At 38.2% G+C, this 21,967-nt stretch overlaps 1 protein-coding gene across 6 annotated transcripts in view; it reads left to right on the top strand.

The window, feature by feature from the left end:
- The first annotated feature begins 2,783 nt into the window (after positions 1-2,783).
- Positions 2,784-21,967, top strand: part of RBBP5 (RB binding protein 5, histone lysine methyltransferase complex subunit) — a 35,186-nt gene continuing 16,002 nt past the window's right edge. For 4 of the 6 annotated variants that reach the window (XM_060129403.1, XM_060129387.1, XM_060129382.1 and 1 more), the window contains exons 1-3: positions 2,784-2,920; positions 14,502-14,527; positions 15,374-15,546. In XM_060129403.1, the coding sequence (XP_059985386.1) occupies positions 2,902-2,920; positions 14,502-14,527; positions 15,374-15,546 (218 nt within the window). In that variant the 5' untranslated portion in view covers positions 2,784-2,901. The remainder of the gene's footprint in view (positions 2,921-14,501; positions 14,528-15,373; positions 15,547-21,967) is intronic. The other 2 variants (XM_060129395.1, XM_060129419.1) reach the window with 2 other exon arrangements.

Below are 21,967 nucleotides of genomic sequence, written 5' to 3'. Positions count from 1 at the left end.
CATGCTTGTAGGATCACTTCAATTTCTCACAGGCTCCTTAAACTCAACTTGTCCCAGTGGGGTACTCTTCATCTACATTGCCAAAGCTATTCCTTTTCCTGCATTCTCTACTTGGGCAAATGGAACCACCAAACTAGAAACATGGGAGTCACACCAGCCTCCTGACCTTCTACTTTCTACATGCAAAAGGTCTTTCCCATTCAGTCAGTTGTCTGGTACCTCTCTTGAATGCATTACCTAGGTCTTCCTCATCTGTACAAGATTACTGTAGTAATCTCCTAACTGCTTTCCACCCCTCTAATCAAGCCCCACTCCACACTGTCCTTGTTTTCTTTCTTTAAGCATCAATCTGATCATATTATTCCTTGCTTAAAAATCAAACAAGGGCTTCCCTGGTGGCGCAGTGGTTGGGAGTCCGCCTGCCGATGCAGGGGACACGTGTTCGTGCCCCGGTCCGGGAAGATCCCACATGCCGCAGAGTGGCTGGGCCTGTGAGCCATGGCCACTGAGCCTGCGCATCCGGAGCCTGTGCTCCGCAATGGGAGAGGCCACAACAGTGAGAGGCCCGCGTACTGCAAAAAAAAAAAAAAAATCAAACAAGATGAATACTCCATCCAAAAAATAGACAGAGGATATGAGCCGGTCACCTCACAGAAGAGAAAAATACACACTTATACATGTGAAAAGCCGATCATCCTTATTAGGAAATCAATGTAACAATGACATTTTTTCACCCACCCAGTTGGCAGCGTTTGAGAACTGATAATAATGAATGATTACAAAGGTGTGCAGAAATACTCCTACATACCATTGTTGGTAGTACAATATTTGAGATGCATTTTGGCCACGTTTTGGATATGTGAAGGAATGCAAACTGCCTGTTAAAAACCAAAATTCAACCAAGTAAGTTTGAAGATCTAATTGGCATTATTAAACTAGATGGGCAGCATCCCATCTAGTAGACAGAAGGGCACTCTGAGGGATGTACAAAATGGAAGCTTTTTATAGGAAGAAGGGTAGGGTAAGGGAGTTATTAGCAAAAGAAAAGAAAGGATTATTTTTAGGTCAAGAGACCTTTCTGGGAGGAAGGGAATGGCAAGGGTTTTATCATGCAGATTGCTCCTTGGGGGGGGGGGTGTTGGGTGGTAAGCATAGGTGGAGAGGGCCCAGGAGACATTACCTCATTGGTGCTGAAAATACCAGACTAGCCAATAAAGATTACATTTCTGGTGAAGGTTTGAAACTGCATTTAGATCAGGTGTTAGATCTAGATCTGGTATCATGGGCTTTAGCACAAGTGATGCTGTTTTGGGCCTGTGGTTTTCTCTTTAACACATCTAATTTCTCTGAGCCTCAATTACTGCACTTGGTCAAATGGGGCCAGTAGCTACTCTAATGTTCTCAAGGAAATGAGATAATTTTTTTCTTTTTTTTATAAATTTATTTATTTATCTTTGGCTGCATTGGGTCTTTGTTGCTGTGCGTGGGCTTTCTCTAGTTGCAGCGAGCGGGGGCTACACTTCCTTGCGGTGCGCGGGCTTCTCTTGTTGCGGAGCACGGGCTCTAGGTGCGTGGGCTTCAGTAGTTGTGGCACGCAGCCTCAGTAGTTGTGGCACGCAGCCTCAGTAGTTGTGGCATGCAGGCTCAGTAGTTGTGGCACACGGGCTTAGTAGCTCTGCGGCACGTGGGATCTTCCTGGACCAGGGCTTGAACCCGTGTCCCCTGCATTGGCAGGCAGACTGTTAACCACTGTACCACCAGGGAAGTCTGGAAGTGAGATAATTTAGGGGAAAGTAGTAATAGCTAACGTTTACTGGGCACTTGCTGTTCTAAGTATTTCATATGTGTTTACTCATTTAACCTTCACAATAACCCTGTAAGAACTACCCCCGTTTTACATATAAGAAAACTGAGACACAGAAGACAAAATACTGCCCAAGGGGTGAAGTTAGTACTAAGAAAGGAGCTGGGATTACTGGCTACATAAGAGGCCACATAATCTACATGAGAGGATCTAGCTCCAGTCCTACGTTTTTTGCAGCCAACCTACGCCCATCTTTCCTTTTTGTCATAGCCCACAGCGTCCATAGTCAAAACCTGTTTATACAGAATTTGCCCATTCGCTAGTTTCATCAACTGGCCTCTAGTAGCTTTGGGTATCTCATCACAGTTCTGTCTGATTGAGTTCCAGGGAACTCAGCCACCTCCCATTCCAATTCACTTCCAGGGTCCGGGTCAACGCTGGATACACGGTAAATCCTTAGATAAATTCTATCGGACGTTCCTGTGGGATCGATGTCATAGCTTTACAAATGTGAAATAATTCTCACGAGACTGAGACAGATACACGATAACTAGGCTACATACAGGGCGAGTACCGCCTTGTCGCGTACAGCTGCGCTCCACACTCGAGCTCTGGGGCCAACCGTTCCTGCTGTGCTACTTCAGGCACTCGGCCGGAACCCTTCCGGCGGCATCTGAGGCAGCCCGCCGGGACAACGCCGCTGAACGCACAACACGGGAAGGATTAGTAGTCTAACTATGTGCCTAAATTCTCTAGCTCACTTACATGATCCGAGGGAAAACAGCCCCAAATTCTTGCACTTTTAAAAAAAACCTGAGTGACGATAGCATTTTTATCCATTAAAAAATATCATAGTCAAGTGATTCCGAGAGAGTTTTTTTTTCTTTTTGGTTAGGCATATATATGGACAGCCCACTTGAAAGAACAAGGAAGGCGAGGGAAGAAAGCGGAAGCCGTGGGGTCTTCTAAACCAGAAAGTCTCCGGAGCTTGTGCCAGGCCCTTTGCGGCGTCACCCAGTTAGACGCAGGTTTTGGGAGCGGTTGGAAGAGAAGGTGTCGTTGCTGGAGCTGAGACCAGACGGCCAGAGTCCTCAGGGATGAACCTCGAGTTACTGGGTGAGGAGGACTATGGCTGCTTCTTAGAGAACCTTTTGGTCCTGGAAAGGAGGGAACCCAGGCGGAGGGGACTCAGGCTGCAACATTAGGGACACAGTTCTAGATGCGTCTTTTTGAGCGCCTTGATATGGAGCAGCAACAGGGAGAGGAAGCCTAGCTTCTGCCTGAGCGGAATGCATTGCTTCTCCCGAGGCTACTTTGCAGTTCAATTGTGAAGCGTTAGGGAAAGATAGTTTGTGACTTAGTTTCGATTACAAGGATCACAGGTGCTGAAGTAGCCCAGAGCAGGCAGGACCAGAGTTACTGGGGGAAGGAATCTGAGGAAGTGACGCTTGAGGTAAAGCTTTGAACACTTGTCAGGGTTTTGGGTGAAGCACGGGGTTTTGAAGAAACATGGGGTGCCTAAGGAGGGAAACGTGTTTATCTTCTAGTACAAGTTCCTCATTGAATAAATTAAAAAAGGCTCAGAGGGTACTGACTTGAAGGCACTAAGAAAGTAAATGGTATAGTTGGCATATAGGTGGCACTGGAATCCAGTTACCTTGACTTTCTATTTAAGGTCTTTATCAGGGACGGTGTGTAAAACACTGAGGGGTGAACTACAAGGCAGTTTACTTTTGTCACCCTCTCTGATTCATTTCCTCCTTACCCTTTACCCAAGTTGTTTATAAACTGTAGGTTCTTCTGGGTTTTCATTAGGTAATATTTAGCATCGTAGCCTAAGGATGTCTGAGGTTTTCAAGAACTAAGCGACTTGCTATTTTCAGTGGTTGTGTTTCTCTTTAAAACAGTTAAATTCATTAGATATACTGGCAGTCTTAAAGACTGTAAAGCTATTTAAGGAATGGTCTTTGCTTTTAAGGAGCTTTTTGTTAAGTGTGGACAATAAGGTATTTATGTAAATAGCTATACTATATTGTAGAATATAGGTCACCCTTTTTTAAAAAATTTACTTTTTATACAGTAAGTTCTTATTAGCTATCTGTTTTATACATATTAGTGTATATATGGCCAGCCTTAAAGAGTCTTTACTAAGGGCTAAGAACATTTGGAAGAGGGAGTGAATATCTTTGGGGCAGGGGAAGAAAGGTAATCAAGAAAGAACAAAAACAAACAACCAAAAAACCAAACCTGTGGAGGATTTGGAGTTTTGAGTGGATATTTAAGATTGGTAAAATATTGACAGACTGAAGTATGCAGATATTGGAAGGAGTGTTTATTAGGAATACATTTGAGCTAAGACATCAGTGAGTTGAGTCCTAAAGGTATTTTCCGGCTTGGCCAGGTTGTGGGTACTGTGAATAAGGAGAAGGCCAAGAGATGGGATTAGTACCATCTACTCCTTGGAGGCTTTTGAATACCCAGCTGAAAAGCTGTGCTTTTTAAGGAAAGTAGGGCAGATCCATTGAAGGGTTTTGACCTGGTAAGTGACTCAATCAGAGCTGTGATTTTTTTTAAAAAAAGATTTATCTGACAACAGTGTGTAGTTGAGTCTGCCAATTTGGAGGGCTAGAGTAGATGAGGAATAAAGAAGGTCTGAACTAGAAAATGGAAAGAAAAGACATTGAGAAGGTAGAGTTGACAATTTGAAAATTGACTACATATCATGGTGGTAGTGGCACTGGTGGTGGTGCTGGTGGTGAGGAAGAGAGTGAAGTGAAAAGTGATGGGAACTGTGATGGTGCTATTCATAAACATTTAAGGACATTTGGAAAAGACAGTTAGCATTGGGTATGTTGAGTGTGGGCCTGTGGTTCAGGAGATGGGTTTGGATTTATGAGAGATTTGTAACCTTCCTACAGGTGGGCTAGACAAAACCTTGTGAGGAGATGATAAGACCCAGGGAGAAAGTGGGAGGGGAAGAAAAGAAAACTGCTGAGGACAGAATCTTGGACAATCATCTATATTTAGGGAATAAGAGGAGGAATAAATGATAATATATCAACTAACAGTTACATAGTACTTACTATGAGCTAGGCCTATTTTCAAGTGCTTTTCATATATTTATTCATGTAGAGGTAGAAGAGAATGCAGGTTGGTGTGGTGTCTTCCATAGAAGCAGTTGTAGAGCAGTTGAGGCTAAGAGCTGAGAAAGGGCTACTCTACTTAGTTCTTGGGCAACTTTGGGCTCCTTAGCAACTTGAACAGAAGCTGAGTTACAGTGATTTTAGGAAGATGAGTGAGATGGACTGGAGGCAAAGGGTTGATGTTTATTTTTAAAAACTTAACTATGGAGGAAAGGTGATAGATAGGCTCATACCTTGAAAGAAAGAGCAGATGGGAAAGATTTTTCTTGTATGATACAGAAGATTCATGTGGGTAAAACTCAGGAAGGAATATTTAGCATTGGAAGGTTAGACAATTTAAAAGAAGGCTGACTGGATTCAAAAGATATAAATCTCTATGGGAATGACTTGAGTTTTATAGCAAGAAAGTTAATTATTACAGATATAAAGGAGAAAGGAACAGAAGTAATGTGATTGTGGGAGCATACCAAACCGTAGCTGGCCAGATAAAGGAAAGGAATGATAATGTATTCTTAACGTGGACTCTCAAATGCTTTTATCTCTGCAACCACTTCTGAGCCCTTGCTGTGTATTAGGCAGTAGGCACTGGAGGTAAAAGTTAAATAAGAGTTTTTCAAACTTACTTTTACTACAGCTCATCGTAAGAAATGTATTTTCTATCACAGTCCATTATACATACATACACATATAACTGTTTCTGAAAATGATACTAATTGTTATGCTCAGTGTCCTCTGATATCTTCTGATCTATTAAAAAACTTTTATGGTATGGCTCACTGAATGATTTATCCATTTGTGGTGGATTGGCTCCTAATGTTTGATAAACACTGAAATAAGATACAGCTTTTGCCCTGGATAAATACATAAAACTAGGAGGATAGGGGCATAAACAAATAACTATGAAATGGAACCACAATAAATAGTGGGAACCCCATTATGGGAATCCAGCTGAAAGAGCAATTAATTCTGCCTCGTTGGGGTTGGCGGTAGAATTTGGGGATGACTTTATAGAGGAAGTGCCATTTAACGCAGACAGTAAACATGGAGGAGGATTTTTCCAGAGGGACAAATGGAGAAGGTAATTACCAGTGCAGAGAACAGTAGGGGCGAACATTCTGAGGCATGAACATGTGATACATATTCTGGAAATGGTTAGCAGTTTACAGCTGGTGCTTAGGGTGGATTATGTAAGGTTCTGTCCCAGGTGCTAATGCGGACTTAGTCAAAGATAAAATGGAAAATACTGGTTGGGGCCAGATTATTGCTCTTTAAAATTATACTTAGGAGTTCAGCATATTGTTTAACAAGGGAGAGTTTTGAGCAGGTAAGTGACATGATGAGATTTGGGGCTTAGAAAGTTGGCTGTACAGCTTCCTTAAGGATTGATGAGGGAGGCCAGACTGGAGCCAAGGAAATAGAGAAATTATGGTAGCGATGGCATCAGATTGGGGTGTGGTAAGATCAGTTATTTAGCCACCTGCAAGTTGCATTTCTCTAAAAAGAAATGCTGCGGATTGTGTCATCACCTGTTAGACTGAGGAAGTGGAATGGAAACTGCTACTCTGGACCTAACTGTTACGGTAGGGAGGAATTGGTTGGCAAGTCGAAAATACTTCCACTGGGAGAAAAGAACCACGGAATTTTAGAGTTCATGGTAACCGAGTTTTTAAGGAGGTGGATGTTCAGCAATTTAGAGAATAGATATTATTCCAAGACCTAGAAAGCTAAAAGGCAGTTTGGAGGAAGGGTCCTAACTGGGAAAAAAGGAGGAGGCACCTGAGGGAACTGGTGTGCTTGCACTGAAAGCAGTCTAAACTCAGATTCCAAAGAGGCATGTACAAAAGAAGGGCACGTTGCTGAAGGTGAATATATGAGGGTGGCACTAGCTGTTAAGAATAGTGTCAGGAAAGCTAATGTGACTGAAGGCAAAGATTGTAAAAATGAGGCAACTAGAAAGGGTTTTTAACATTATGTGGAGTGCTAAGAGCAAAGAAGTTTCATGCTTGGTTGGGCTGGATGGTGTAATACCAAAATTATTCATTCAACACTCAACAAATATCTTCATGCGCCTACTCTGGGCTTTTATAGTTTATAGGCAAAAGGGAAGTGGAATACTTCTTTTTTTTTGAATTTTATTTTATAATTTTTTTTATACAGCAGGTTCTTATTAGTTATCCATTTTATACATATTAGTGTATACATGTCAATCCCAATCTCCCAATTCATCACACCACCACCCCGCCCCCACCCCCCACCCCCCACCCCCGCCGCTTTCCCCGCTTGGTGTCCATACGTTTGTTCTCTACATCTGTGTCTCTATTTCTGCCCTGCAAACCGGTTCATCTGTACCATTTTTCTAGGTTCCACATATATGTGTTAATATTTGTTCTTCTCTTTCTGACTTACTTCACTCTGTATGACAGTCTCTAGGTCCATTCACGTCTCTACAAATGACCCAATTTCATTTCTTTTTATGGCTGAGTAATATTCCATTGTATATATGTACCACATCTTCTTTATCCATTTGTCTGTTGATGGGCATTTAGGTTGCTTCCATGAGGAATGCTTAACTTCTTATTTTTCTTTTGCCTTCTCTGGGGAAAAGGATTTTTGTTTGTTTGTTTTTGAACAAATAAAGTGATCATTGGTTATGGCCAAGAAGAGTCCTCAATAGGTAGAGATTTTAGATGGGTCACTTAGTTCACTTCTCTTGGTCGAATTATATTCCTTGGCCTTGAAGGAACTTGGCATGTGAAATAATGTCGGTGATCTTTGAGAGTTGGGGAGAGGAAAGAAGACATGCTGAAAGAAAGAAGATGGGCAGAATTTTGACTATTTTCAATAAAGGGCAGATGTGTTTTGCAAATCATAGACTAGTAACCTTGAGGTCAAATTTGGGCAAGATTATAGAGGCTTTTTAGTGCAGTTATAGTTAAGAGTAGGGTTTCTTGGTCAGGTTCCAGTTTTGCCACTTTTTAACTGTCAGTTTGGGGATAACCTTTAATCCTAACTTTCTTTATCTGTGAAATGGAGTATGATAGTACTCAATAGTGAATTGAGAGGATCAAATGAGACAGTATGTAGAAGACCTTAGTACAGAGTCTGACACATAAGCATTCAGTAAGCCGTAGCTGCTAATGATAAATGCAGGCCTGAGCACTTCAAAGAAATGATAAGCCAGCATGAGTTTAAGTCTAGAAAACTCATTAAAGTTCTTTAAATTCATGCTTTTCAAATTAACATATACAGTAGATATTTATCACAACAGTGGACACAATACAAATATGCATACAGAAAAAATTGCCTTTTTCCTCCTTTCCAAATGGTAACTGTCTGGAATTTATCCTTTTATACCTTTTCCTTGCTCGTATGAGTATAATTAAATACAATTTGTAAGGGCTTTGTTTTTGCTTTTTTACAGAAATAGAACTTTTTATACACATTTTTTGCAACTTGCTTTCTTCACTTAATTTTATGAGATACTATTCCTACACATTAGGAGATAATAGAACTAAGGATTTTTAATGCGTTCGTGTAGATACACACTCACGATATCAAATTTTAACTTAACTGTAAATGCTTTTATATTTTTTGGCTGTGCCGTGCAGCTTGTGGGATCTTAGTTCTCTGATCAGGGATTGAACCTGTGCCCTCTGCGTGGAAGCATGGAGTCTTAACCGCTGGACTGCCAGGGAATTCCCTATAAATGCTTTTTTTTAAAAAGTGTTCTTTTTTTCCCTTGCCTCATCCATTCTTTGTTGATAATCCCGTGTATCTCCTTCCATATTTTTCTCTATGCCTATATGTGTGTGTGTGTATATACATAATGTTAACAAAAAAAAATGAGATATACACTTTGTGTCTTGCTTTTTTTCACTTAAGTAACACCAATAAAAATTTTGAAGAGAATTAGTGTAATTTATCCATATTTGAATACCACAATTTTTTCATCCATTACACTAATAATGGCTATTTACCTTGTTTCCAATGCGGTGGGGGGGGGGGTGTCTTTTTTTTTTTTTTTTGCCACCAAGAACAATAGTTTAAATACCCTTGTTCTTACGTCCCATTGTTGTGTTTACATCTATGGAGATTAGGTTTCCAATTGTAGGATTACTGAGATGAGAACTATGTATATTTTTGCTTTTAATAGATGCTGTCAGATTCCTTTTCCAAACGGCTATAACAGTTCCCATTTTTATAGGCAATATCCCTTTCCCCCCCAGCAGGTGTTCTCTCTCTAAATTTTCCTGTCTGATGGATGAAAATGGCATCTCATTTTTCATTTGATTTACATTTCTCTGAATTTGATGTTTTCCTTTGTTTAGAGGCCATCTCATTTTGTTCTTCTGTGACTTGTTTATTCACATTCTTTATCTTTTCTTTTTGATCATTTTTCCTTATTGGTGTATAGACTTGCTTTATAGTGTAGATGTCAACTCCTGTCCGTCATCTGCATTGCCAGTTTTTTCTAAATCTTTTGACTGTTTATGGGAACTTGTGCCATGCAAAATGTTCCAGTTTTTATATAATCTAATGTATTTCTCTTTTCTTTCGGTTTTCCTAACTTGGTTAAGGTCTTCCCCACCCTAGATTATACATGGGATCTCCTAGGTTTTCTTCTAAGATTTTTGATTTTAAAAAATCATTAATTTACCTGAAATTTATTTTTATATGTGGTATGAGAGAGGAACTGGAGCTGTTTTTTCTTTCAGATAGTCAGTTGTCCATCCCTATATATTAAATAAATTCCCACTAAATTTAAATGTTATCTTTATCATATATCAGCAACCTTACAGTACATGTAGATTTTTTTTTAACATTTGTCTTTAATCCATCTGGAACTGCATAAAATTTACTAGTTTTTGGAGAAAGCCATTAAGCTTTCCCACCCCAGAATGTAGTTTGTCTTTTCACTTATTCATATTTTACGGCCTTAACTAAGATTTTATAGTTTTCTTCTTCATACATGGCATGTCTTTCTTATTACATTTTTTCCTTAAATATTTATGTTTGTAGCCATTGTGAGTGGAATTTTCCCCTTCATTTTCATTTCTGGATATTAATTGCTAACCTAAAGAAAAGCTGTTAATGTTTGAATGTTTTTCTTGTATCAAACCACCTTGCCTTATTTTCTTATTAATTTGGGTGGTTTTTAAAATTAGAATTTCTGTGTTTTCTAGGTATTCAGTGTTATCAGCAAAAGAAATAGTTTTATCTCTTATAGTCAATGTTTAAACCAGTTATTTCATTTTCTTATTCCATTGGCTGGAACCTCTAAGAGGAATATTAACTAATAATGGTGATATATCCCTTTCTAGTTGCTGATACTAATTGGAATGGTTTTAATATTTCACCTTTTAGAATGATAATTGTTGTGTTTTTGGTTAATAGTTTTTATCATTTATTGTAGTCTTCTGTTAGATGTGGCTGTTATTAGAATGAGCTATTGAGTTTTAGCAAAATTTTTTTTTCAGCATCTACTCATAGGATTGTATGGCTCTTAAACATTCTCGTCCAAGGATATATTGAATACATTAGAGTGCATTGTGCTATTGTTTGTTCCTTTGGAGTGAGTTTGGAGTAGGCCTGTTTTTTTTTTTCCCCTTGCTATTCCATTATGCCATCTTACATGGTAGAATAATAAACTCCAGATTTTTTGTGTTTAGAATTCGGTTATACTTATATACACTGCTAGAAATTACTTTTCATTTCTGCAGAATCTAGAGGTTAAATACCCTGTACTGTTTGTGTTCTTTTTTTTTTTTTTTTTTTTTTTTTGCGGTACACGGGCCTCTCGCTGCTGTGGCCTCTCCCGTTGCGGAGCACAGGCTCCGGACGCGCAGGCTTAGCGGCCATGGCTCACGGGCCCAGCCAATCCGCAGCATGTGGGATCTTCCCGGACCGGGGCACGAACCCGTGTCCCCTGCATTGGCAGGCGGACTCTCCATCACTTCGCCACCAGGGAAGCCCTGTTTTTTGGGTTTTTTTTAAAGAATCAATTTAATTTTATTTATTTTTTGTTGCATTGGGTCTTGGTTGCTGCACGCGGGCTTTCTCTACTTGCGGAGAGCAGGGGCTACTCTTTGTTGCGGTGCATGGGCTTCTCATTGCTGTGGCTTCTCTTGTTGCAGAGCACGGGCTCCAGGCGTGCAGGCTTCAGTAGTTTTGGCACGCAGGCTCAGTAGTTGTGGCTCGTGAGCTCTTGAGCACAGGCTCGTAGTTGTGGCACACAGGCATAGTTGCTCCACAGCATGTGGGATCTTCCTGGACCAGGGATCTAACCCATGTCCCCTGCATTGGCAGGCAGATTCTTAACCACTGTGCCACTAGGGAAGTCCCACTATTTATGTTCTTAAGTGAAAGAGACTCTTGTTTTCTTTTTGTATCATCTTATCAGGTTTTGGTATCAGCTATGTTGGCTTTATAAAACACGAATACATATTTTTTTCTGCTCAGAAATAGCTTGAATAACATAGTAATTACCTGCACCTTGAGATTTAGGAGAAATTGCTCATAAAACCATATGGGCCTGCTGTCCGTTTTTTTATAATTAAACATTTAAAAAAAATTTAATGGTAGGTCTTTAACAACCTCTCAATGTGTTTTTTCCTCATTGACCCAGTCAAGGACTTTTCTTCTGTAATCAGTTTTGGAAATGTGTCATTCATGTTTTTTGAATTATCAAGTGTACTGTGAAGTTAAATCCGACCAGGGTTTATTTCTCTTTGGCAGCTACATTTGGGCATCTTTTTTACCCCCTTTCATGGTCTTTAGAACCAAGCCTAAGAATCTAATTGTAACAAAATGTTAAATGTTAGATGATGGGTGGTTAGATGGTGGGAGGATAGAGAATATAAAAGTGGCCTTGAGCATCTAGGGGCAGTGGCCTTGTGCTACCATAACCCTACTTGACAGCATTCTTGCTCAGGCTCTTCAACCAAAGTGGCCCAGACGAGCTTAGTCTTTTTTATACACACTTTTTCTTTGTGTTCCTTTAAACTCCTTGTTATAATCCTGTTAACTAGGATGACCCTCCAAAAAAGGGGAAAAAAACCCACAACACCTAAAACATAAAACAAAAATACAAAATCAGGGGTAATCTGTGTTGAAGGGTAATCATACATTAAAATGGTCCCAGGATTCTGGATTCTCTCCGAATCTTTTTGTTGTTGTTGCTTCTTTGGCCACACTGCGCAGCATGCCGGATATCAGTTCCCTGAACAGGGATCGAAACTGTGCCCTCTTCAGTGGAAGCTCGTAGTGCTAACCACTGGACTGCCAGGGAGTTCCTCTCAGAATTTTAAATATGGCTTTCCCATCTCTGAACACAGAAGTCATACTCTACTCCTTCCTGAGTACTTCATATTTTTAGGTTGTGTTTTTTTGTCTTGTTTTTAATTTTTCAATGAATACTCCTTTTTTCTCTCAATCATGTGAATATAGATTTATATTATTGCTTTGGAAATATATATAAGATATTTTGTTAATAATACATATTATAATACATATATTACATATAATATGTGTAGTATTTTGTTTAAAGAACAAACCTTAAATATGTTAATGTTTGTTTAAGCATATAGAAATATATGGAAGCTTTTACCTTAGTAAGTGGGTTGCAGGGAGGAAGCTATCATTTTTTAATTACACATATCTGTATTACCTACCTGTATGACTTTAGTAATTTTAAAAAGGTTCTTTCAGAATAACCTATCTTAATCTGGTTTCAGCTTTTCATTTCATTCCTGTCTTTAGTATTTGAATGCAGTCAGACACTGAAGTCTGGTGCACATTAGAGAAATCAAAATAATTGCCTTTTGTGGGGGGGCAATTATTCATCTTTATTTTCATCTTTCTTTTAGTTTTCTTAACTTTAGGGCCTGTATTCTGATTAGTTTTAATGTTTTCACTGTTTTGATTTCTATTAATTTTTATAAAGGACAAAATGTAATAAAACTGGTTTTCAGACCTTTTTTTAAAAAAATGGAAGTACAGTTGATTTACAGTATTATGTTAGTTTCAGGTGTATGACATAGTGATTCAATATTTTTGTAGATTATACTCCATTTAAAGTTAGTATAAAGTATTGGCTATATTCCCCATGCTGTACAGTATATTCTTATAGCTTATTTATTTTATACATAGTAGTTTGTACCTCTTAATCCTCTATCCCTATATTGCCCCTCCCCCTCCCCTTTCTCCACTGGTAACCATGAGTTTGTTCTGTATATCTGTGAACCTACTTCAGTTTTGTTACATTCTTTCATTTGTTTTATTTTTTAAATTCCACATGTAAGTAGTGACATATAATATTTGTCTTTCTCTGACTTATTTCGCTAAGTATAATACCCTCCAGATTGATCCATGTTGTTACAAATGGCAAAATTTTATTCTTTTTTATGGCTGAGAAATATTTTATTATCTATATAAATATTCATAGATATATAAATATTCATATATATACACATACTCTATATCTTCTTTACCCATTCATCTGTTGATGGACACTTAGGTTGCTTCCATATCTTGGCTCTTGTAAATAATGCTGCTGTGAACGTTAAGGTGCATGTATCTGTTTGAGTTAGTATTTTCATTTTCTTTGAATATATACTTAGGAGTGGAATTGCTGGATCATATGGTACAAAACTAAAAATAGTAAACTTATTTTTTAGATGAAATCTTATTTGGATGTCCTAAATGTAAAACAGCTTCCTTGGATCTGTAGTTCTCAGAGTATAGTTTAAATATCATGCTAATAAAACGTTTAGGTTATAACATAAGTAAATACTGATAAAGATGTTGCTACTGCATTAAACTTCTAAACCTTAAACTTCTGACAAGCAGGCAGTATCGTACTATAGCTCAAAATGTTTATCACTAATGTATAAATGCCAAATTTAATATAGGAAAAGTATTCAGGGATGTCTGTACCAAAATGTTATTTGCTTAAGAAATTAATACAGAGAATTGTGTGTTTAACCAACTACCAGATTGTGTTACAGCCTTAGTACTATTATTAGGAAGGGAACCCTGTTGGTTGGCTGATCTTAATAAAGGTTTTAAGAGAGTAGTTGGGATTTAAGATAAGTTGACTGATTTGATTTTTTAAAGTTTGTTACATAAAAATAACCGTAAAAACACCCCATTACATGTTTACATTAATAACGTTTTTATGAAAAATAACTTTTCTAAAACAAAACTTATTTAGTGAGAAGAGTGGCATTGTTTTGCATCTTTATAAATCTCTTTAATGTTTGCCTAAATAGCAATAGAAGTTGGCTGGATTCTGCATTCATACTGTTTCAGTATCACAGCTCATATAGCCTCAGAACTCATCTGTAAACTTGTGAAATAATGAGAGTAAAAAGGCACATACCATCTTGGTGTGATAATGAAAATAGGTGTGACCTCATGGAGTCCCTGAAAGGGCGCCAGTTCTCCATCCACACTTTGCAAGCCACTGCTGTACACTGTGAGCGGCAGTTGTGAGCTGTAGGATTCCTGGTATGTTGCACATGTTCCATCAACTTTCTTCCTTTGCTTTGTTGCAGAGTCCTTTGGGCAGAATTATCCAGAGGTAAGAGTATTGTATTGTGATTTTAGAAAACGGTAACTCCCTAGCTTTTATGTTTGAGTGGAAACTACGTTTTCATCTTTTTTTTTTTTCTTGACAATAGAAGCATTAAATATGATGATCTTTTGCTATAAAAGGGAACTAAATGTTTAATTTTGAGCAGCAGGGGAGGTAAATAGGCAATGTTGGCTGGAAATTTCAACATAATGTTGTAAATCTTACAGTTCATTTCCCTTTAAATTAAAAAAATACTTTTGATTGAAGCATTTTTCAGAAACAGTACTATCACCTTCATGTAAATTTTTTTTCTGTGTGCTTTTATAGTTTTGATCAGTGTTTTTGCATAGTAATAATCAACATGTATGGTATAAGTGTGCTTTACATGTAAAAATATTTTGTAATACTTAGAGTGTGTTTAATGTAGTCATGATTATTTTAAATGGCTTGATATTAATATAAATTTATTTGATTTTCCTAGTGTTATACAGGGGTTTTGTTTTATTTTTCTTGGAATAAATTTCAAGAACTATGATTACTTGATCAGTAAGATGACTCTTTTAGTGAATCCTGTTTTATTTTGCCTAATTGCCTTCCGGAGAATTTGTACGAAGTTACAGTTGTAATGCAAGGGATTGGTCACATCTGTTTCTAAAAATTCTCTGTTAGCTTTTATAAATATTTCTCCATTTGGGCTAGTTTAATAGATATGAGAACACACATAGAGATTATTTTGGTATACATCATAATTTAAATTCAAGAGAATTATCATAGATGTTAGAGAAACTTTAAGAAATTATTTGGATACCTGGGTATTATTGTCTATATTCTTATGTTCATTTTAATCTTTAGGAAGCTGATGGAACTTTGGATTGTATCAGCATGGCCCTGACTTGCACCTTTAACAGGTGGGGCACACTGCTTGCAGTTGGCTGTAATGACGGCCGAATTGTCATCTGGGATTTCTTGACAAGAGGCATTGCTAAAATAATTAGTGCGCACATTCATCCAGTCTGTTCCTTATGGTAAGGAATTTTAAAGTTAATGTATTAAATATGAGTTAAATCGGGGGGATGAACGGTGACTGTGTAGTTGCCAGTCTCATTAGATAAATTTTAATATTTAGAGTTTTAAATATACAGCCATTAGTAACATAATTTCTCATAGCCTATGGAGACCTTGAATCCATGCTGCTCTCAACACCTTTGGGGGAGAAATTCATTGTAATATGGATCTGTATCAGGCTCTGTCTGAGAATATTTCAGTAATGAAATGAGACATTTACAGATTGCAGCTGTAGTATTCTTGTGATATTGACCTTTCATTTAGAATAAAAAAATCCTGGTTAGGAGGGCAGCTTGGAAGTCAAAGTGTCCAGCCTTGTCCATCTTCTTGAATTACAGTAGTTTTAGTGAACACAAACATGCCTGTTCCTTCATTGAATTGTAGTTATTAAGGCTTCCCATCAAATATATTGAGCTGAAATCGGGTATTATATATAAATCCCATTGATTTCATTCTTATTCTCAGGGACTGTCTGTTTCAGAAAATTTTATTTTGGGGCAGCACTTCTTTTAAATGAACTTGGGACCAAAAACACCTAATCAGATCTAGATTTATTAAACTAACATATTTCCTTTTGTCGAAATACAAGCAGCAGTGGTATTATAAAGCACTGGATTGGGAGGAGGCCTGAATCCCAGTCTAGCTTTGGCCACTAATGAACTGGTGGCTTTGGCCAAAACGTTTCTCTAATATGCAAAATGAGAGAACTGGCCTGTATGATTTCTTAGGTTCTTTCCAGTTCCTTTGCATTTTATTTATTTTTTTTATTGTTGTGCTCTTGCAATAAAGATTTAAGTAGATACATACATTTTTATCAGCTTTATTAAGATACATATAATTCACATGCTATAAAATCCACCCAATTAAAATGTACATTTCATTGTTTTTTATATATTCAGAGTTGTGCAACGATCATCACAATCTAATTTTAGAACTATCACTAAAAATATACATGTATTGGGCTTCCCTGGTGGCACAGTGGTTGAGAGTCCGCCTGCCGATGCAGGGGACACGGGTTCGTGCCCTGGTCCGGGAAAATCCCACATGCCGCGGAGCGGCTGGGCCCGTGGGCCATGGCCTCTGGGCCTGGGTGTCCGGCGCCTGTGCTCCGCAATGGGAGAGGCCGCGGCAGTGAGAGGCCCGCGTAACGGGGGAAAAAAAAAAAACATGTATTTTTATTATAAAATAATAATAATTTAGAAAATTATGGAAAATACAGCAAAGTAGAAGATAGAAGACTATCTCCCATGGTCTTACCACTCTGATATTACTACTGTAAATATTTTGATTTGTTACTATGTATAATTTTTAAAAAGCATAGGACTTCCCTGGTGGCATGGTGGTTAAGAATCCACCTGCCAATGCAGGGGACACGGGCTCGAGCCCTGGTCCGGGAAGATCCCACATGCCACAGAGCAGCTAAGCCCGTGTGCCACAATTACTGAGCCTGCACTCTAGAGCCCACGAGCCAGAACTCCTGAGCCCATGTGCCACAACTACTGAAGCCCGTGCACTTAGAGCCCGTACTCCTAAACAAGAGAAGCCACCACAATGAGAAGCCCGCGCACCGCAATGAAGAGTAGCCCCCACTTGCGAAACTAGAGAAAGCCTGCGCGCAGCAACGAACACCCAACACGGCCAAAAATAAAAAATATAAATAAAATAAATTTTAAAAATTAAATAAAAACCATAGTTTGTAAGCGTGCTATGTTTTATTTTATATTTTGGTCTTTTCCTGTCTAACACTGACCAGACATTTTCCTGCTTGTGTAGCCTTTAAAAACTTTTTTTTTAATGGCTAAATATCTTCTGATAGATAAACCATAATTTACTTAACCATTTTTGTTTCTCTGCTACATAATGTTCAGTCAGCGTCTTTGCACATAGAGTTTTTCTCTCATATAATCATTTCTTCAGCAAACATTGAACATGTATTATATACCAGATACTGCTTTAGGCATTTACGATTAGGGTTAGGGTTAGGGTTTGGGGGACACAAAAACAAGTAAGGAGAAATTCTTGATTGGTAGGGGGAGGTACATGTATTAAAGCTTTGTAGGTCCTACATAAGAACTATATTTGCGATTTAGTGGAGGCAAAAGTGCAAAGGAGGAAATGATCAATTGTATTGGAGAAGAAGTGTGGTCAGAAAAGGCTTCAAAGATGAGGTAATTTCTGACCTCAAACTTGTTAGATGACTAGGTGTTTGCCAGTTGTATTCCAAGCAGAAGGTGCTGTACAGGCAAAAGCACATCAGCTTGAAACAAGCATGGTAAAATGGGGAACTGCAGGTAGTTCAGATTAGCTGGATTGTGGTATCAGAGATGTGACATGGCAACAGCCAAGGTAAACAGGTCCTCATGGAGCACATTGTGTGCCACACTATGAATTTGAGCTTTATCGTGTAGGTACTGTGAAGCCATTAAAAGACTTTAGGAAGGAAAGTGACGCGATGAGCTTTTTATTTTAGAAAGGTCTCTAGAACAGCATGTGGGAAAGAGATTGAAGGGGACAGTGAATGAAGATAGGATTACAGTGGCCTAGGCTAGAGCTGATGAGGATAGGTGCAGTAGGAATGGAGCTGAATGGTACAGATGTGAGAAATAGTAGAAGTAAGAGGTCTTAGGCATTAATTAGATAAGGAGTGTAAGTGAAGTAGAGAAGTTAAGATGATCCTCAGGTTTCCTGCTTGGATGAAGATGTTAAATGTAAGATTTGAGGGTGATAATGGTGAATTTGAGATCACGGTTGTGTGTCTCCTGTTGTATTTTATTGCAAATAGTTGTTTTATGAGTATCTTCCCTGGAACATGGTAGGTGCTGTGATACATGAACCTTGTCTGCCATTTTACTGTAGCATTATACCTGGTATGTAGTAGGCATTCAGGTACTTGTTGGATGGGTGGGGATATCTTAGTGAAGATGCCCAGTAGGCGTTTGATCTATGTTTGTTCATTAGTGTAGACTTCCAAAAGTATGTTACTGCTAGGTCAAAGGGTTTGAACAATGAGAGATTTTCCCCCTCTCCCCCCAACATTTTAAAACTTTTTATCACAAAACTTGATTATTAAGAACTTTAAAACATTCAAACAATATATGAGTATATAGAGTAAAAAACGAAAGCTCTTTGTCTACTCTTTAAGGTAAGTAGTATTAGAGTATATGGAATATATCTTTCATCTGTAAGATATATCTGTATCTCCCTCAGCATGTATAAAAATACACATACACATATACATGTGTATGTTTTTTAAAAAGCGGAGACATACTATACATTTTGTTTTTTAGCTTGCTCTTCCACTTAATATATAGTGGATGTTTTTCTGTGTTGATATATGTGTGTGTGTGTGTACATACGATATATATAGTATTGCTTAGTATGTATGCATCATAATTATTTAGCTGTTCCCTAATTTTTGGTATATATAAGCATACATGAGAGTTATGATCTGTAGTTATATGCATTTTGCATTTTTCTTTGATTCATCCTCATTTAGTATATAACTTTATGTATTATTTTAATTGTTGTGTAGTATTTGAACATGTTAGGGACTAAGAAAATTTCACCAAAGAGAAGTTTTGGATAGGCATGATAGCTGTCTTCAGCTATTAAAGAACTGACATGTGCAAGACAGAAAAATTGACCTAAGGAGAAGAAACAGGACTGGTAGGTAGTGAACGGGATTTATAGGGAAACAAATGTTACCTTAGAATAGAGATGAGCTCCCAAGCAAAGGTGCCTATGGATGGGATGGACTGCCCAGGAAAGAACTTACCAGTGGGACTGGCCCTGCTTCGGCTTGCTGTCTCTTCATAGGGATGCTACAGAAGATATTCAGTCACTGGATGGGGGCCATAGGTAGAATGAAATGATGTTTAAGACTCTAAGATATTAGACTTAGTAAAGACCTGTCTGTATTTTGGAAAGAAACAGTATTGTCAGATGTGAGGACGTATGAGAATCCCTAATTCTTGAATTTATGGAATTTGGAATTGAAGAATATATTGTTAGTTTTAATGGGACAACCCCTCTTAGTTTCACCTCTGATTGTAATTTAATTTCTAAAAATAGATTTCCCTCTATTATAACAGAAATACAAGCCTGCTATGAAAGAAAAAGTTATTAAAATGCAGAGGGTTTAAAGGAAAAATGGAAATATAGCTAACATTCTGTTTCATAGTCAGATTGTGCTAAAATGCTTAGGGGAACAGCAGCAGAAGCTGTCCCTTGTTTCTTCCCATTCCCAATATTCCAATAATGTCCCATTCCCAGTGTACTTCCATTCTTTTGGTTTGTTTCTCTTAATATTTGTCTTCATATTTCTAAAGTATTTATGCATATTACTTCTTCTTAGTGTGTTAATTTCAAGAACTTATCCGTGACTTTTTATTACAGTATATGTGAGCTTTATCTCACCCTTTTACCCTCCCATCATCTACTGAAATTGGGTGGACCATTGGCTTTTTTGTTATCAACCCTCAAGTTACAGTATCTGTAGGCATCTTCTTTTTTAGATTCTCCAGAAGGATCTTCTAATTGACTGGGAGTGTTCTAGAGGTTGTGGGAGACACAGGCACCTGAGTCCTTTGTATGCAGACTTGAGCTTAGCCCCTCCACATTCACTTCCTCAGTTTACTCCTGCCTTCCTCTGCTGTGAGTTACAAGTCTGGGAATACATTTATCTTGTCTCTAATATAATTAATGGTTTTTGAGCACTTACTGTATTGCACTGAGAGTTTTTTATGTATTAATGTTAAGTCTCTCGAGAGTCTGCAGGTAGATACTATTATTTCCATGTTATAAGTGAGAAAATTGAAGCTCAGAAAGGCTGTATAACTTGCCCAAGATCACGCAGCTAGAAGGTTGTAATGTCTAGGCTTGAGCATAAATCTGACTTGAGCCTCTGTTCTTAACCATGAACTGTGTTGCGTCCTCTATGTTCCTCAGCAGCAACTCCTCTTCATTGCAAAATTTGAATGAAGACTGATTTTGGGTTTCTTTTCCTGTTTGTCTCTTCTGTTTTTCATTTCTCTGTTTTCTTTTTTGCCTTTCTGTGGGTTACTTGAACTATTTTTAGAATTCCATTTTGATTATCTGTGGTATTTTTTATTCTTTCATTTATTTATTTATTTATTTTTGGCTGCACTGGGTCTTTGTTGCTGCTCACAGGCTTTCTCGAGTTGCGGCAAGCGAGGGCTACTCTTCGTTGTAGAGCACGAGCTCTAGGTGCACGGGCTTCAGTAGTTGTAGCACACAGGCTCAGTAGTTGTGGCTCGAGGGCTCCAGAGCACAGGCTCAGTAGTTGTGGCACACAGGCCCAGCTGCTCCGTGGCATGTGGGATCTTCCCAGACCAGGGCTCGAACCCACGTCCCCTGCATTGGCAGGCAGGATCTCAACCACTGCTCCACCAGGGAAGCCCCTGTAGTATTTTTTAGTGTATTTCTTTGTATAGCTTTTTAATGGTTGCTAGGTATTACATGGTATATACATAACCTATCATAGTCTACTGGTGTTGACATTTTACTAGATTAAGTGAAGTACAGAAACCTTCCCTTTACATCCCTTTACCCTCCCTTGTTTATAGTATAATTGTCTTAAACATTTCCTTTATGTATATTGATACCTATATAACTTATAATTTTGGCTTCAAACATCAAAACTCTAGAAAAAAGTATTTAATTTTTTAAAACCTTTTTCATTATTCTTTCTTCCTGATGTTCTAAGATTCCTTCTTTTATTGTTTCCTTTCTGCTTAGAGAACTTCCTTGAGCCGTTCTTTTAGGGTAGATCTGCTGGTGACAAATGCCTTGATTACCCCTTTGTTCTTGAAAGTTAGTCTCTCTGGATGTAGAATTGGGGATGACAGTTCTTTTCTTCCAGCACTTGAAAAACTGTCACTTTCTTTGGACCTTCACGGTTTCTGGTGTGAAATCTGCTGTCGTGTGAATTATTGTTCCCCGTAGGTAACGTGTCATTCCTCTTTCTGCTTTCAAGATTTTTTTCTTTGTCTTTAGTTTTCAGAAGGTTGTGTCTTGGAGTGGATTTCTTTGAGCTCATCCTGTTTGAAGTTTGCCTAGCTTCTTGAGGCTGTGTGTTTTATATCTTTTGCCAAATTTGGGAAATTTTCAACCATTATTTTTTTTTCATGTTTATTGGCATATAATTGCTTTACAATGTTGTGTTAGTTTCTGCTGTACAACAAAGTGAATCAGCTATATGTATACATATATTCCCATATCCTCTCTCAACCATTATTTCTTCAAATACATTTTTTTTTTTTTTTTTTGCGGTATGCGGGCCTCTCACTGTTGTGGCCTATCCTTTTGCGGAGCACAGGCTTCAGACGCGCAGGCTCAGCGGCCATGGCTCACGGGCCCAGC

This window comes from Lagenorhynchus albirostris, chromosome 2 (assembly GCF_949774975.1).
Source record: "Lagenorhynchus albirostris chromosome 2, mLagAlb1.1, whole genome shotgun sequence".
NCBI classification, from domain to species: domain Eukaryota; kingdom Metazoa; phylum Chordata; class Mammalia; order Artiodactyla; family Delphinidae; genus Lagenorhynchus; species Lagenorhynchus albirostris.
The sequence above is the reverse complement of the archived record's forward strand: the minus strand, read 5'-3'. Positions and strand labels throughout refer to the sequence as shown.